The sequence below is a fragment of the Aquarana catesbeiana genome, linkage group LG01, assembly GCF_042186555.1.
Source record: "Aquarana catesbeiana isolate 2022-GZ linkage group LG01, ASM4218655v1, whole genome shotgun sequence".
Lineage (NCBI taxonomy): Eukaryota > Metazoa > Chordata > Amphibia > Anura > Ranidae > Aquarana > Aquarana catesbeiana.
In genome coordinates, this window is record NC_133324.1 from 523,343,661 (window position 1) to 523,358,453 (window position 14,793).

Below are 14,793 nucleotides of genomic sequence, written 5' to 3' on the forward strand. Positions count from 1 at the left end.
AACAGAGAAAAAAAAACTAAAATGTGTGTACAAAAAACTTTTTATTGATATTGATTTTTTATTGATATATATTTGAACTTATGTTACATACTATCATCCGAGTAGTTCAGTGTCACCATAGTAACACTGCACTACTCTGAGTGGGGGGGTCAATTTTTTTATGATAACATTTTGATTGGTGATGCAATGAAAATCTTTGTACCAGCCACTCCAACCTGGTCAGCGAAGCAAACGGATCCAGGAGAACTCCTCCCGCTGTCTGCCCGGCACTTACCCCATCTTAGTGCCGGGTCAGGCAGTTGGTGAATGGTAGCAAGATGTCTCTCATAGAGACGCCGTACAACTCTTCCCTCCCCCTTGCAAGGCGTCCAATAGGATCGCCTGTACTGTCAGCCAATCGGGTGATGGTTACCAGACCCCCTTCCCGATTGGCCGGGAGGAGGATCAGTGTTGCAACAGCAAATGTTCATTTGCTGTTACACACCTGGGTGGGCTCCGGACACATCCCCAGTGTCCCGAGCCCAGCCTATTTTGAAGCCTATTAGAGCCTATGGCTCTAATCAGGTGGTTAAAAAAAACCTGGCCACTGTAATTCATGTGCCCGGTGCCCCGAAAGGGGCCGGACACATGAATAGGGAACGGCCATGGATAGATTCATGCTACGCATGAATCTGTCCACTGCATATAGGGGGTGGAGAGGAGATAGGAGGCGGCACCTGGTCACCCCTAATGGATGGGCCGCCACTGATCTGTGATTGGCTAAAGCTAATCACATGGTACAGGGTGCTGTCATAGGCCCAGGTACCCTGTGACAGCTGTGGACCAATCACAGCTGACTAGTATAGGAAGCAAAGCTGTTATACATGAGATTAATTCATAAAAGCCTTGTAGACATTGTGATCATGTGATCGCATAGTGATTCCATAAGCCCAGGCCGCTCAAAGCGGAACGGTACCATGAGCCATGATCCGGTGGACACAGCAGTTGCAAAGGGCATGCTGCACACCCCAGCAGACATGCAGCGACCCCCTTAGCCCCAAACCTGAATATTTATGAAGAAAAAAGTGAGGTTTTGGCTTTTAGGAGAATATCTATGTGGGCAACTATTAGGCCACGTTTCCACTAATGTGACTCCAAAGTCACACAATTTGGAGTGTGACTTTGGAGTGCGACCTTGATCTGAATTTACACTCTCTGTATCAAAGTAGTGCAGGAACCTTTTCAAAGAGTGAAGGTTCTGAAGTGGCCATCTCAGTCTCGTGACCTCAATATCATTGAGCCACTCTGGGGAGATCTCAAACATGCAGTTCATGCAAGACAGCCCAGGAACTGGAGGCTTTTTGCCAAGAGGAATGGGCAACTTTACCATCTGAGAAGATAAAAAGCCTTATCCACAAATGCCACAAAAGACTTCAAACTGACATTGATGTTAAAGGGGGCAATACACGGTATTAAGAATTGGGATATGTAAACTTTTGATCAGGGTCATTTGGGTAGTTTCTGTTGTGATTATGATTTAAAAAGAGTAAACACAGTTGACAATAAATGGCTTCAGCCAAACACTAACCACGAGTGAAAGAAAAGTTTTTTTGTTATTCATATTCTCTGAAAAATGGCCAAGAAATCATCAATTCTGCCAGGGTATGTAAACTTATGAGCACAACTATATGTATAGCAAGTATAAATTGCTTGAAATCATATTTTTAAACAAGATTTTTCTCTGCCGTGCACCTGGTTCTAGGAGGGCAACTCATTTAGATGGTCGCTTAGTTTTGTGACCATTAGTAAATTTGCATTCATTACTATTTGTTGACTGCGTGCTTTGGTAAATCTTTTCTCTGACTAACAGTAGTCAGTAATGCACGGGAGTGAGCCCATTTGCCGACAAGGTGCTTTAGTAAATCAACCCCACTGTGACCAAAACTAAACCAGGTAATGTAAGATGGCTTCAGCTCTGCTCTCCACCCACCAGAGAGGTCCCTCAGATGTGAAACACATCTGAGGAACCTCTCTGGAGGGTGGAGTTAAAAGCTGAAGCCATCTTACATTACCTGGTTTAGTTTTGGTCACGGTGAGTCGGCATCTTGTGTGTGATCGGTTTTCAATTTTTCTGTAGCATATTGTAGCCTGACGAGCTGTTTCATACGATCTGCACCAGTTCATTACATGTCTTGTTGGCTGATATCAGTGATAGGAGCATTAGAGCGGTAGTTTGTCTACACGTGACTGTTGTGTAGTTAGGGAATTTTTGTTTTATGCCTCTTTAAATTATTGCAGTATGATATTAAAGAAGAAGCATTTGTGATTGCAATGCATATTTCATTTTTTTTACTTTTCTAGATTTATCAAAAAGTTGGAACACACGTGGAAAGCTCTCGTTCACGATGGAGTAAGTTACACAAGATTGACAATAAATAAAAAAATAAAAATAATGGTCTGCAGCCTAGAAAAGCCGAACTGACTTGTGTAAAACCAGTCTGTTGGGCTTTTCCCGAATGATCAGTGCCAGTGCTATATCCGGCAAAACTGATCATTGTATTCTGCCAGCTGGGAAGACTCCCAATAGCACAGTGGGAAGCATTCCTCATCCACATTGAATGTGTGGATGGGGAAATGGGCTCATTTTTTTTTCATTCAAATCACTGATTGAATGAAAAAAATGTATCATGTATGGCTTTCCTAACAGTGCAGTGCTTACTTTGATCATTCATGCCTAAGTTTTTTTTTTTTTTTTTTTTTTTTTTTTCAGGACACGGTTTCTGTACACAGACCGGGCTTCTATGCTGAACGTTTCTTCAAGTTTATGACTAATACAGTGTTCAGAAAGACATCATGTGAGTTGTACCTGCTAGCAGGTTAAATCATTTAGTAATATAATCTTTTTAAACTGTAAACCGCAGCTTTTTTTTTTTGTTCCTTGCCATACTTGAAGTTGATTTACTAAGGGAGCAGAGGCTCATTTAGTTCAATAAGCAAGGTGAATGTGTACTTTTCAAATTAATGTTGGTAAATGGGGTCAGTCTGTGCTCCCTTCAAATACCCTATCATGTGGAAGGGGGGAAAAAAACATGGTTTTTGCTAGCACATGATTAGGTATTCAAAGTGAACACAGCTTAAAGCTTAACTCCAGGCAGACTGCTAAATACACAGCTTGCTATAAGGGGACTCGGCGGCGGCTGAGGAGCCAGGAGCACCAGCGGGGCACCCAAGAAGAGGAGAGGATCAGGACTGCTTTGTGCAAAACCATTGTGCAGAGCAGGTAAGTTTAACGTTTGTTATTTTAATAAAATAAAATTGAGTATTTACAGTCACTTTAATGCTTACAGGTCCTGTCCCTACTCCAGCATGCAAATGGCCAGTGAAAGGAGAGGAAGTAGACTGATGAACTGACCTCTCTGTCACTCTGATCTCTCTTCCTATCAACATGTTCTTTGTTAGCACATAAGCAATGAAGAACAAAATAATGGCTACTTGGGGCTTCTCCTTCTCCCAGTCTGATCCCTGCTGTAAAGGAGAGTGCAAGAGACCGATACCAAGTCAGTGCACAACTTGTTTTAAAAAAAATAGGGGTAGGAGAGGGGGAGGGCTGTGTCTATATATCAGGAATGATTTGCAGGTAGAATAGCGAAATAACATCAGTGATGGGGCAAGGAGGAGGTGGAGTCCATATGGGTGGAACTTCAAAGGGTAGAAGTAAGCGGTAAATTACTAGTGGGGGTATGTTACAGGCCCCCTACCCTGAGGGAAGAGTAGGAGTTGGATCTCCTTTCACAGTTAGAAATGGCAGCAAGACAGGGAAATGTCAGCATAATGGAGGACTTCAACTATCCCGACATTAACTGGGCGGAAGGGACAGCCCACTCATTAAAGGCCCACCATTTCTGTTTCACAGGACAACTTCATGTCCCAATTGGTGGATTCCCCGACTAAAAGAAATGCATTGCTAGATCTTTTAATTACAAATTATACAGATCTGATTACAGATGTGGAAATATGGGACAACTTGAGAACTAGTGACCACAGAATTAGTACATTCAACATAAATCATAGGAAAGGGAGGCACAAAATTTCAAAAGAGGCAACTTTTCTAAACTGCGCTCAGTGCTGCTGGATATTAAGTAGTTTTAACCAAATAGTTGAAATGGGGAACACAGAGGAAAAATGTGAATGCTTTAGGAATATATTAAATAAATGTGTCACTGAATGGATTCCAAGGGGTAATATAGAAGAACAAAGGTAAAACCTGGGTGGATGAACCGAATTGTAAACTGTCATATTAAGGACAAAAAAAGGCCTTTAAAAAGTACGGGAAGGGGTCATTGTCAGCATTCCAACAAAACAAGGAATGCAATGTGAGGTTTAAGAACTCAATCAGGGCGGCTAAAAAAGACTATGAGAGACACATAGCGGAGGAGAGTAAAAATAATCCCAATAAGTTTTTTAAATGTATTAACAGTAAAAAGGTGAGGAAGGAACACATAGACCCCATAAAGGACGAGGTAGGGAAGATGGTTACAGATGACAAGAAGAAGGCAGCTGTGCTAAATGCTTTCTTCTCCTCGGTCTTCACACTGGAAAAGGAGGGGTATACCGACCATGACAGTATTGTTAGTAACACGTCACAGGATCTATCCGTGAATAACAGAGGCTGGAGTCCGGAAAGGATTAGAGAAGCTTAACATAAATCACCGGGATCAGATGGCTTACACCCGAGAGTCCTTAAGGAACCCTGTCAAGTTATAGCCAGACCGCTATTCCTAATCTTCATGGACAGCATACTGACAGGTTGGGTACTAGCTGATTGGCGAAAGGCCCACCTAGTACCAATATACAAAAAAGGCAGAGATATATTCCAGGGAACTAAAGGACTGTCAGTCTATGTTGGTAGTTTGTAAACTATTTGAAGGAATGGAAAGGGACCATATCCAAGAATTTGCTGACGAAAACAGTATCATTAGCAGTAATCAGCAGGGGTTTATGAAAGGTCGCTCCTGCCAAACCAACCTATTAACATTCTACGAGTAAGTGAGCTGCCATCTGCACAAAGTAAGGCCGATGGATGTGGTGTATCTGGATTTTACAAAAGCATTTGACACAGTCCCCCACAAACGCTTAATCTATAAGCTGAGGTCTGTAGGCATGGACCATAAGGTTTGTTCTTGGATAGAAAACTTGCTACTGGGTCGTGCCCAAAGGGTTCTGATAATGTGTACTCAGAATGGTCTAGAGTGGTCAGTGGGGTACCCCAAGGCTCTGTCCTGGGACCAATTCTGTTTATATCATTTATAAATAAATTAGAGGGTGGGATAAATAGCTCGATCTCAGTGTTTGCTGATGACACAAAAATATGCAGGGCAATAACAGCAGCAGGATATAGAAACTTTACAAAAGGACCTGAATAAATTAATGGAGTGGGCTAATTCCTGGCAAATGAAGTGTAACATTGAAAAATTTAAGGTAATGCACTTGGGGGGTAAAAATATAAACGCAAGTTACTCAGTAGAGGGAGAACCCCTAGGGGATTCCAGGATGGAGAAGGATCTAGGGGTCCTAGTTGAAGACAGACTAAACAATAGCATGCAGTGTCAAGCTGCGGCTACCAAAGCCAGCTGAATATTAGCTTGCATTAAAAATGGAATTTACTCCAGAGAAAAAACTTTAATCCTGCCACTTTATAAAACTCTGATTCGGCCGCATCTGGAGTATTCCGTCCAGTTTCTCAGGGTGTGCTGGAGCTGGTAAGAGTCCAGAGAAGGACAACCAAAGTATGGAGACTGGAGGATCTTAATTATTAGGAACGACTACAAGAGCTAAATGTATTCTCCCTGGAGAAGAGACGCTTGAGAGGAGATAAGAGATACAAATGTCTCAACGGTGACACCAGCGTAAGTATGAAACTTTTCAGTTCCAGGGAGTGTAAGAGGACTCGGGCCACACGATGAGACTGGAAGAGAAGTGGTTTAACCTTAAGCTCCGTAGGGGGTTTTTCATAGTCAGGGCGGTAAAGATGTAGAACTGTCTTCCACAATCGGTGATGTCGGCAGGAAGTATGGATAGTTTTAAAAGACTTTTGGATGGGCATCTTGGTGAAAACAATATATGGGGATATGGGAAATTATTTTATACACACACACCTACACAGGTTGAACTGGATGGACTGTTGTCTTTATTCAACCTTACCAACTATTTAACTATTATTGTTACTATTATAGTTTTAGCTACAGCCTTACTTTTAGAGTTCTGACTGGATGTCACCCTGGCCTTCCTTTTGCCCATTCCCTAACCTCCTTCCCTTTAATGGCTTGAGCCTCCAGGGGGTTGCTACTTGATTGGTCCACAATAGCTGACACACTGGCAAGGACTAAGTAGATACAATCAGTCCCAATTCATCTGGCGTCCGGATGTCTTTATGATTATTGTTACATGTTGTATTTGTCCCACATATGTGTGAATTTTGGCTTTCCTTATTGTGGCTAGCTAAATAATATGTTAAAAAGTTCTTAAACCAAGACCATAGTCAACCACCAGGTTTTAAATTTTTGTTATCAGAATAAAATGATTATACCTGATAACCTGTGATGTGTATATATATCATTCTATTAGCCCTCCTTTTCCTTTTTCCCCTTCTGCTGGGATAACTTTTTTCAACTATGTATTAATAAATATAGAGCTGCATTTTATCTTTTTGGAGTTCAGTTTAACCTTATTTACTAAAGTTAATTTTGCGTTGTAAATAGGCTCTGCTCTTTAAGATAATAAACCCCTATTTACAGTATTAGTAAAGTAATAGCATGTATGCTAATGGAAAATACATTGTTCCAAAGGGAAATATAAGAAACAAACTTTCAGTAGCACACTGGTGAATCAGGTGATTGCTGCCATGTATCAAAAATAAACAAACTAGTAGAAAATTCTATTTTCATGACTTTACTCATATAAAGTCATGCAAATAAGATATATAAAAGGCTGTCAGGCAGATCTGTGCAAACAGCCTTTCACAATATTAAGATAAAGTAGCAATGTTTACATTATGTGTTTTATTATTTTTTTTCTATTTAGCTCTAAAATCATCACCATCCAAAAAAGGAAGAAGTGCCCTTCTGGCTCCTCATTCTATAGGTCCCCCTTCAGCATGCTCTGCAGGACAGATTTCAGTTGAACAGGAAGAAGGGCAATATGAGCTTCGTGGAGCAAGTAGCTGCCCAGCCTTGGATGACAATGGTAATTTAAACAATGATGTATAATGGAATACAATGACGTAAACATTTTTTTAGCCATCTCTGATTCATATAGGAGATTTCCCTTCAGTTCCTGTCTTTTAGACTCAACAGAAAGCGAGACTTTCTAATGTGAAGAAATGTATTCCTAGACAAGAGCTTCTCTATCGGGGATTCTGATCTGCCCAACAGTAGCTTCAATATCCCTACCACAATGTGCTAGAGGGAGTGTGTGTTTAGAGTGGAGAGAGGCGGGACAATAAAAGCAGAGTAAGCTGTGTATTTTGTACTCTGTTGGCAGGAGTTTGTCCAACTAGGCTAAAATCTCAGATGAAAATAGGAATAGAGAATAAAGCTATGTGCGGGCTGTAGAGTAGGGTTCCTTTACTTAGATTCAGCGACACTGTTAAAATAAGTACAAATAATGTGCAAAAGTTTTAGGTAGGTGTGAAAAAATGCTGTAAATTCACTACTTGCTTACTGGGCACTTAAACCCCCCTCCTGCCCAGACCAAGGTCATGCTACATTGTACCCAAATGGCATTTTTCTCATTTTTTTTCCCACAAATAGAGCTTTCTTTTGGTGGTATTTGATCACCTCTGGGTTTTTTTATTTTTTGTTAAATGAAGAAAGACTGAAAATTTTGAGAAAAAATTCAAAACCATTTTATATTTTGTTATAAAATTTTGCAAACAGGTAATTTTTCTCCTTCATTGATGTATGCTGATGAGGCTGCACTGATAGTCTACACTGGTGGGCACTGATAGGCTGCACTGGTGGGTACTAGTAGGCTGCACTAATGGGCGGCACTGAAGGGCATTGATGAGTGGCACTGAAGGGCACTTATAGGTGCCACTGATTACTGGCACTGATGGGCACTGATAGGTGGCAGTGATGGGCACTGGTAGGTGACACTGATAGGCAGCACTGATGAGGCATTGATTGGCACCACTGGTGGGCATTGATTGGTGGAACTCATGGGCATTGATAGTTGGCACTGATATACACTGGTGGGCACTGATATGTACTGTGTGGGCACTGGCAGGTGACACTGGCAGGCGGCACTGGTGGGCACAGATGAGGCAGCTGTGCCTCTTCCTCTTCAGGACCGATGTCCCTTACACAGAAGCCGGTGATCGGCTTTTTTTTTTTTTGCTGTTAGCGTGAGGAGAAAAAAAAGACGATTACCAATCTTCTTTTTCACATCACATGATCAGCTGTCATTGGCTGACAGCTGATCATGTGGTAAGGGGCCGGGATCTGTGATCACCCGAGTCTCATTGACTCAGTGATAACAGCGCGCGCACTACAGGGGGCACGCGGGGAGCGTGCAAAGGGAAAGATGTCTATTGACGGCCTCCTGGCAATGTAGGTCCGCGCTGTAGCCTCATTCAGCTATAGCGCGGACAGGAACAGGTTAAGAATGCTATCAGAAATAGAAGTGTTAATACTATTAAGCTGGACACCTCCTCCATGTCCTGAAATCACAACATCTCATCCCGACTTTTTAGGGCTCCAAAACTTAAACCTACTCATAACACATAATTTCCATATTACACTATGAGAATCACCTACAGACAGGGCCAGATTTCCCACAAGGCCACCGAGGCCAGGCCTCGGAGAGGCAATGGTGCACAGGCGGCACTGCTCCTGCGGCGACTTCGCGGCCACCCCCCCCCCTTTCGGGCTGCCTGTTAAAGTCCATTAGGGGCACCGGCGCCCGTAGAAAAGATGGCCGTGAGCCGACCATGCAACTGCACGTGCGCCGTTCCGAAGCCGGCCGGGCTCGGGAAAGCTCGTACACGCTTGGCCGGGCGGCGCATGCGCAGTAGTGTGATTGCGCAGCCCGGCGCCATTTTTGAAAATATCGAGAGTAGGTCTCCAACCTGTGGGCCACGGCGGAGACAAGTAATGTCAGCAGTGCGGCGGTGGGGGAGAGAGAAGGCATCTCTCATTGCCCGCACCGCTGTTCCAGCCTTACTTACAGGACCGCGAAGGCTGCTCTACACAAAGGTGCAGCCGTGACCCTGAAGAGAGAGAGTGAAGTCATCTCTCACCACCCGCCCTCACCCGCCTGTGTTTCACCTGCAGCTAATGTACCCACACTGAGGAGAGGCTGACAGCGTTGTACCTGGCTGCAAGTACTCTGCAATTGCTGGGGGGAGATTTATATGTAACTGAATTCATGCCAAACTGCTATGCCAGGCAGCATGGCAAGTGACATCTCCATCTGATAGCAGGCAGCATGGCAAGTGACATCCCCATCTGGTGGCAGGCAGCGTGGCAAGTGACATCCCCATCTGGTGGATGGCAGCATGGCAAGTGACATCTCCATCTGGTGGCAGGCATAGTGGCAAGTGACATCTCCATCTGGTGGCAGGCGTAGTGGCAAGTGACATCTCCATCTGATGGCAGGCATAGTGGCAAGTGACTTCCCCATCTGGTGGCAGGCAGCGTGGCAAGTGACATCCCCATCTGGTGGCAGGCAGCGTGGCAAGTGACATCCCCATCTGGTGGCAGGCAACATGGCAAGTGACATCCCCATCTGGTAGCAGGCAGCGTGGCAAGTGACATCCCCACCTGGTGGCAGGCAGCGTGGCAAGTGACATCCCCATCTGGTGGTAGGCAGCGTGGCAAGTGACATCTCCATCTGGTGGCAGGCATAGTGGCAAGTGACATCTCCATCTGGTGGCAGGCATAGTGGCAAGTGACATCCTCATCTGGTGGCAAGCATAGTGACAAGCGATAGTGACGCGCTCAGGGCTCCCAGTGATTCTGCATTATGGTGAGTTGAACTATTTAATTTTATATTACAATGTAATGATAGAAATAATGCATTCAATCATCCTGACACCATACCAACCATAATGCCGGGGATGATTGAAGCACTAACATCAGCCATTGCCCTGAAAAATTGCCAGCGAAAAATCCTTACCCCTCGCGCGCTTACCCTGAAATATTTTCAGTGTTCTCGTGTGGAGATATGTTTTTAATTGATCTATTGTAGCAGTCATCGATAAAGGACGAGAATGGTGGTGTGTGTGTGTGTGTGTGTGTGTGTGTGTGTGTGTGTGTGTGTGTGTGGCGTAATTGAAGGACCTGGCCTTGGGGCGGCAAAGGGAGTAAATCCGGGCCTGCCTACAGAGGGGATATACTTCACCTCTCTAGAATAAAAAATAAATAAATGGGCATCTGACTCATTAAACCCTTGAACTATCAAAAGCATTTAAAGGGGTTTGGGTTGGGCTCAAATTAAGAAGGGGAAAGTGAGGGAGGTCCAATTCAAACTCATCCATGGGCTTTAAACATTCTGTCCCTTGTACTGGTTAACTTCCTGTCCAAGATGATAACATATATACCAAAACCTTACTCACTTATTTTGGGCTTACCCTACCATAGAACAATAATGGACAACAGCCATAAAATAAGTGGTATCACAGGTTTCTGCAGATTCCTCTGCCCTGTTGCGTTCCTTTTTCATAATTCAAATAACATAGGGGAGAATCAATGTACTGCTTTCTTTTGATGGAAATCGTCATGTTTCCTAGGAAGAACAAATAAAATTGTTGCTAAAATAGCGTTCTCCACAGAAAGTTCTGGAAGCCTCATTCTATAGAACTAGCTTAGACTGATTGCGTGCAATTAAACATAAAGCATCCCACACCAAACACTTTTTCACACATGGTCTAAATATTTAGACTTTAGAATTTCTGCATGGCTTAGACCTCATGAAGATATCTAATTAAACTAATTGGTACAACACTGAAAAACTAAAGGGTGCCTTAGATAGATAAAATATCCTGCAACCCACACAGACCATCTGTTTTATACTTAAATACTTGCCGATAATCCCTTGATTGAGACTTGACCTCAACCACCGAGGGAATTTCTAGCTGCCTGATGGTGGGGTTAGACAAGGTGATTTCTCTGATGCTTTGGAACTGTACTCTTAATTGTAAAACTGGTAGTTTTTGTTTTTAGTTTATACCTTCATTGTGTTCCAGTTTATGTTTATGATAAATGCAAACAAATTGCTATTGATCCTACCAGAAATCTTGCCATCTGATAACCTCCTATGCTGTCTGCCAGTGCGGCACTCCTATTAGTTGCATTGTTTCCAGCTATCTCTGTGATCTGACTTCTTCTTCCAGTGACATAGATGGGAACTATTTTTCTATAGTATATTTTTAATATTATAGCAATAGTCCTAAAAATACAGTATGTATTTTCTATGTGATCCAAATGATGGACTGGCTAAGCATGTCTCCAGACCTAAACCCTATTGAGCATCTGTGGGGCATTCTCAAACAGAAGGTGGAGCAACATCCACCAGCTCCGTGATGTCGCCATTGAGGAGTGGAAGAGGACTCCAGTGGCAGCCTATGAAGCTCTAGTGAACTCCATGCCCAAGAGGGTTAAGGCAGTGCTGGAAAATAATGATGGCCACACAAAATATTGACACTTTGGGCCCAATTTGGACATTTTCACTTAGGGGTGTACGCACTTTTGTTGGCAGCAGTTTATACATTAATGGCTGTGTGTTGAGTTATTTTGAGAGGACAGCAAATTTACACTGTTATACAAGCTGTACACTCACTACTTTACATTGTAGCAAAGTGTCATTTCTTCGGCATTGTCATGTGAAAAGATATAATAAAATATTTACAGAAATGTGAGAGTTGTACTCACTTTTGTGAGATACAGTGTGTGTGTGTATTGTATACAGTATGTGTGTACATATAACACTGTTACAATGTAACCGGGGCAGAAATTGATGTTTGGACATATATGCATGTCTGTCCAGACTGGAGTAGGCAACCGTGGCACTCCAGCTGTGGTGAAACTACAAATCCCATCATGCCTCTGTTTCTGGGAATCATTCCTCTGGCTGCTAGTCGTGCAATATCTGACATTTATTTTCCATTGATTGGCAGTTGATGATGCATTTAACTGCCCTGAGGGGTGAAGTGGAATGCATTGGGGGAATGACCTGGCGGGAGCCCAGGCTGAGACTGCCATTCACTCCAATACTATTGGGTCTACATTGATGTGCAGCTTCATGGGACTCATCCTTTGCTCAACAGGTGGAGCACACCAACTACACAATAAAATGGAACATTTTGAGTTGAATTACTCTATCCTTGGAGAAGATCATGTAGGTCTTTTTAAATTACATAGTTGGTAAGGTTGAATAAAGATACCAGTCTATCCAGTTCAACCTGCGTATGTGTGTGTTTGTCACCACCATTTTCCATAAGTTTAATGTTTGTAGCCTCAGTTTGTAGCCATTCCTTATAACTGAGATCCTCCAGCCCCCTTATTAGCTTTGTTGCCCTTCTCTGGGCTCTCTCCATTTGAAGCACATCCTTCTGAGAATTGGTGACCAAAACTGGATGGCATTCTCTAGATGTGGTCTAACCAGAGTTTTGTAAAGTGATTTATAGAATTCTAATTTTATCTCTTGAGTAAATACCTTTTTTTAATGCATGCTAAGAGTCTGCTACCCTGGCTTTCTGCAACTTGACATTGCATGATATTACTGAGTCTGTAATCTACTAGGACTTCCAGATCTTTTTCCATCCTCGATTCCCCCAGAGGTTCTCCCTAGTGAATAACTTGCATTTGTGTAAAATTCAGAACTGTCCAAGCGTTGAATACGGATATTCTATCTATCTATCTATCTATCTATCTATCTATCTATCTATCTATCTATCTATCTATCTATCTCTTTTTTTTTTTTTTTTTTGTGTGTGTGTCTATAAATACTACATTATATCTTGAGACTAATTTGTATTAATGCTGTATGGGTGGTAGGCTCTTCTTGAACACCCTTCTGAAAACAAAACTCCACAAAATAAACCTGTCAGAGAACGGTTCTTAGAAGGATTGGCATACCTGCAGATGCCCAGCAAAATCGAAGCTTGGCACATGGATATTAGCCAATGGTATATAGAGATTTGCGCACGGGCACGAACTACCACGAGGATCCATGTGCTAGTGTGCATGCGCCAAAATGCAAGCAATGCATGACAGATTCTGGCACCCAGTGGACTATTTAAAGCCAGCAGTATGAGCCATTAGCTGCTGAATGATCTTCAGCTCCTCCGTGTGCTCCTGTGTTCCTGTTCTTGTTATTATTGGATTTTCTGTTACAGACCTGGCTTGTATTTGACCTGTCTTGTCTTCATTCCCAGCTTTGACCCTTGGCTTGTTTCAGTGACCCTGCTTCTGCCTGCTGATCTGTGCTTGACCTCTGGCTTGCTCTTCTGGCTCTGCTGCTGCTTGATTACCAGTGAAATAAACCCCGGCTGACTCCTGACTCTGCTTGCTGCTTTACTCCTGGCTGACCTTCCATGCATGACTTCTGGCCTGGCTCCTGACTCTGCTCCTGGCTCTCCCTGCTGCCAAGTCTCACCCGGTACTCCTGAGGGACTCCTGCCCAGCAGTGCATCTTGCTCCGTCAGCTGCCATTTAGTGGTCATCTCTTTATCACCTCAGCCTGTTGCAGCTGGCAACCCCTGCTTCTCTGAGCAAAGCACTCCCTGGTACCACCTTTAGGGGCTCTCTGCACTTAGCCGCAAGGGAAGCCCTCTCAGCACTTCAACCTCTGACCAGGTACATGACAAAATCAAACCAGTAAGCTCAAACATCAAACCCAATATAGTACCAAGGAAATTTATCCAGAAAAGTTTTGGCTATTTCCTATACAAAAACCTTTTAACACTACAAAACATTATGAAACAAAATAATTATTAAAAAAAACTCCATCCATCATATTCCTAGGAAAAAATCCTGTGTCCACAACGTGTTCACCTTTCCCTTGACAAACAGTAAAATATATTCTTTGTGAAACTCCCTGTATTAGCACTTTTATAAACAAGCAACATTTGGTGGTGAAATCAAAAAATCATCACAAACTCTTAGCAAAGGAATACTGCAATTAACCCCTTCCCTCCCCATGTCATTTATACAGTAATCAGTGCATTTTTATAGCACCGATCGCTGTATAAATGTCACTGATCCCAGAAAAGTGTCCGATCTGTCCGCCGCAATGTCGCAGTCCTGCTAAATGCTGATCACCGCCATTACTAGTAAAAAAATAATAATAATATAAATGCCATAAATCTATCCCCTATTTTGTAGATGCTATAACTTTTGCGCAAACTAATCAAAATATGCTTATTGCGATTTTTTTTTTTCTTAATTTTTATTTATTTATTATTTTTTTTTTTTTACCAAAAATATGTAGGAGAATACATATTGGCCTAAACTGAGAAATTTTGTTTTTTTTTTTAATTTTTTTTTTTTTTTATATCAAGGGGCTTCAGTAACCAAAACTGCAGTGCTTATCCTCATGACACATCACAGGAAGCACTTCCATGGTTAACAGAGGACAGAATTAAAGTTAGACTTGGGAAACTTAACATTAATAAATCACCGGGACCAGATGGCTTGCACCCGAGAGTACTTAGGGAACTCAGTCAAGTAATTGCCAGACCATTGTTCCTAATTTTTACTGACAGTCTACTGACTGGAAAGGTACCAGCTGATTAGAGAAAAGCCAATGTAGCACCAA

At 42.6% G+C, this 14,793-nt stretch overlaps 1 protein-coding gene across 7 annotated transcripts in view; it reads left to right on the top strand.

Moving 5' to 3' along the window:
• Positions 1-14,793, top strand: part of PIP5K1C (phosphatidylinositol-4-phosphate 5-kinase type 1 gamma) — a 501,728-nt gene that overhangs the window by 220,643 nt on the left and 266,292 nt on the right. For 6 of the 7 annotated variants that reach the window (XM_073594347.1, XM_073594399.1, XM_073594390.1 and 3 more), the window contains 3 exons: positions 2,341-2,389; positions 2,750-2,834; positions 7,060-7,221. In XM_073594347.1, the coding sequence (XP_073450448.1) occupies positions 2,341-2,389; positions 2,750-2,834; positions 7,060-7,221 (296 nt within the window). The remainder of the gene's footprint in view (positions 1-2,340; positions 2,390-2,749; positions 2,835-7,059; positions 7,222-14,793) is intronic. The other variant, XM_073594381.1, reaches the window with a different exon arrangement.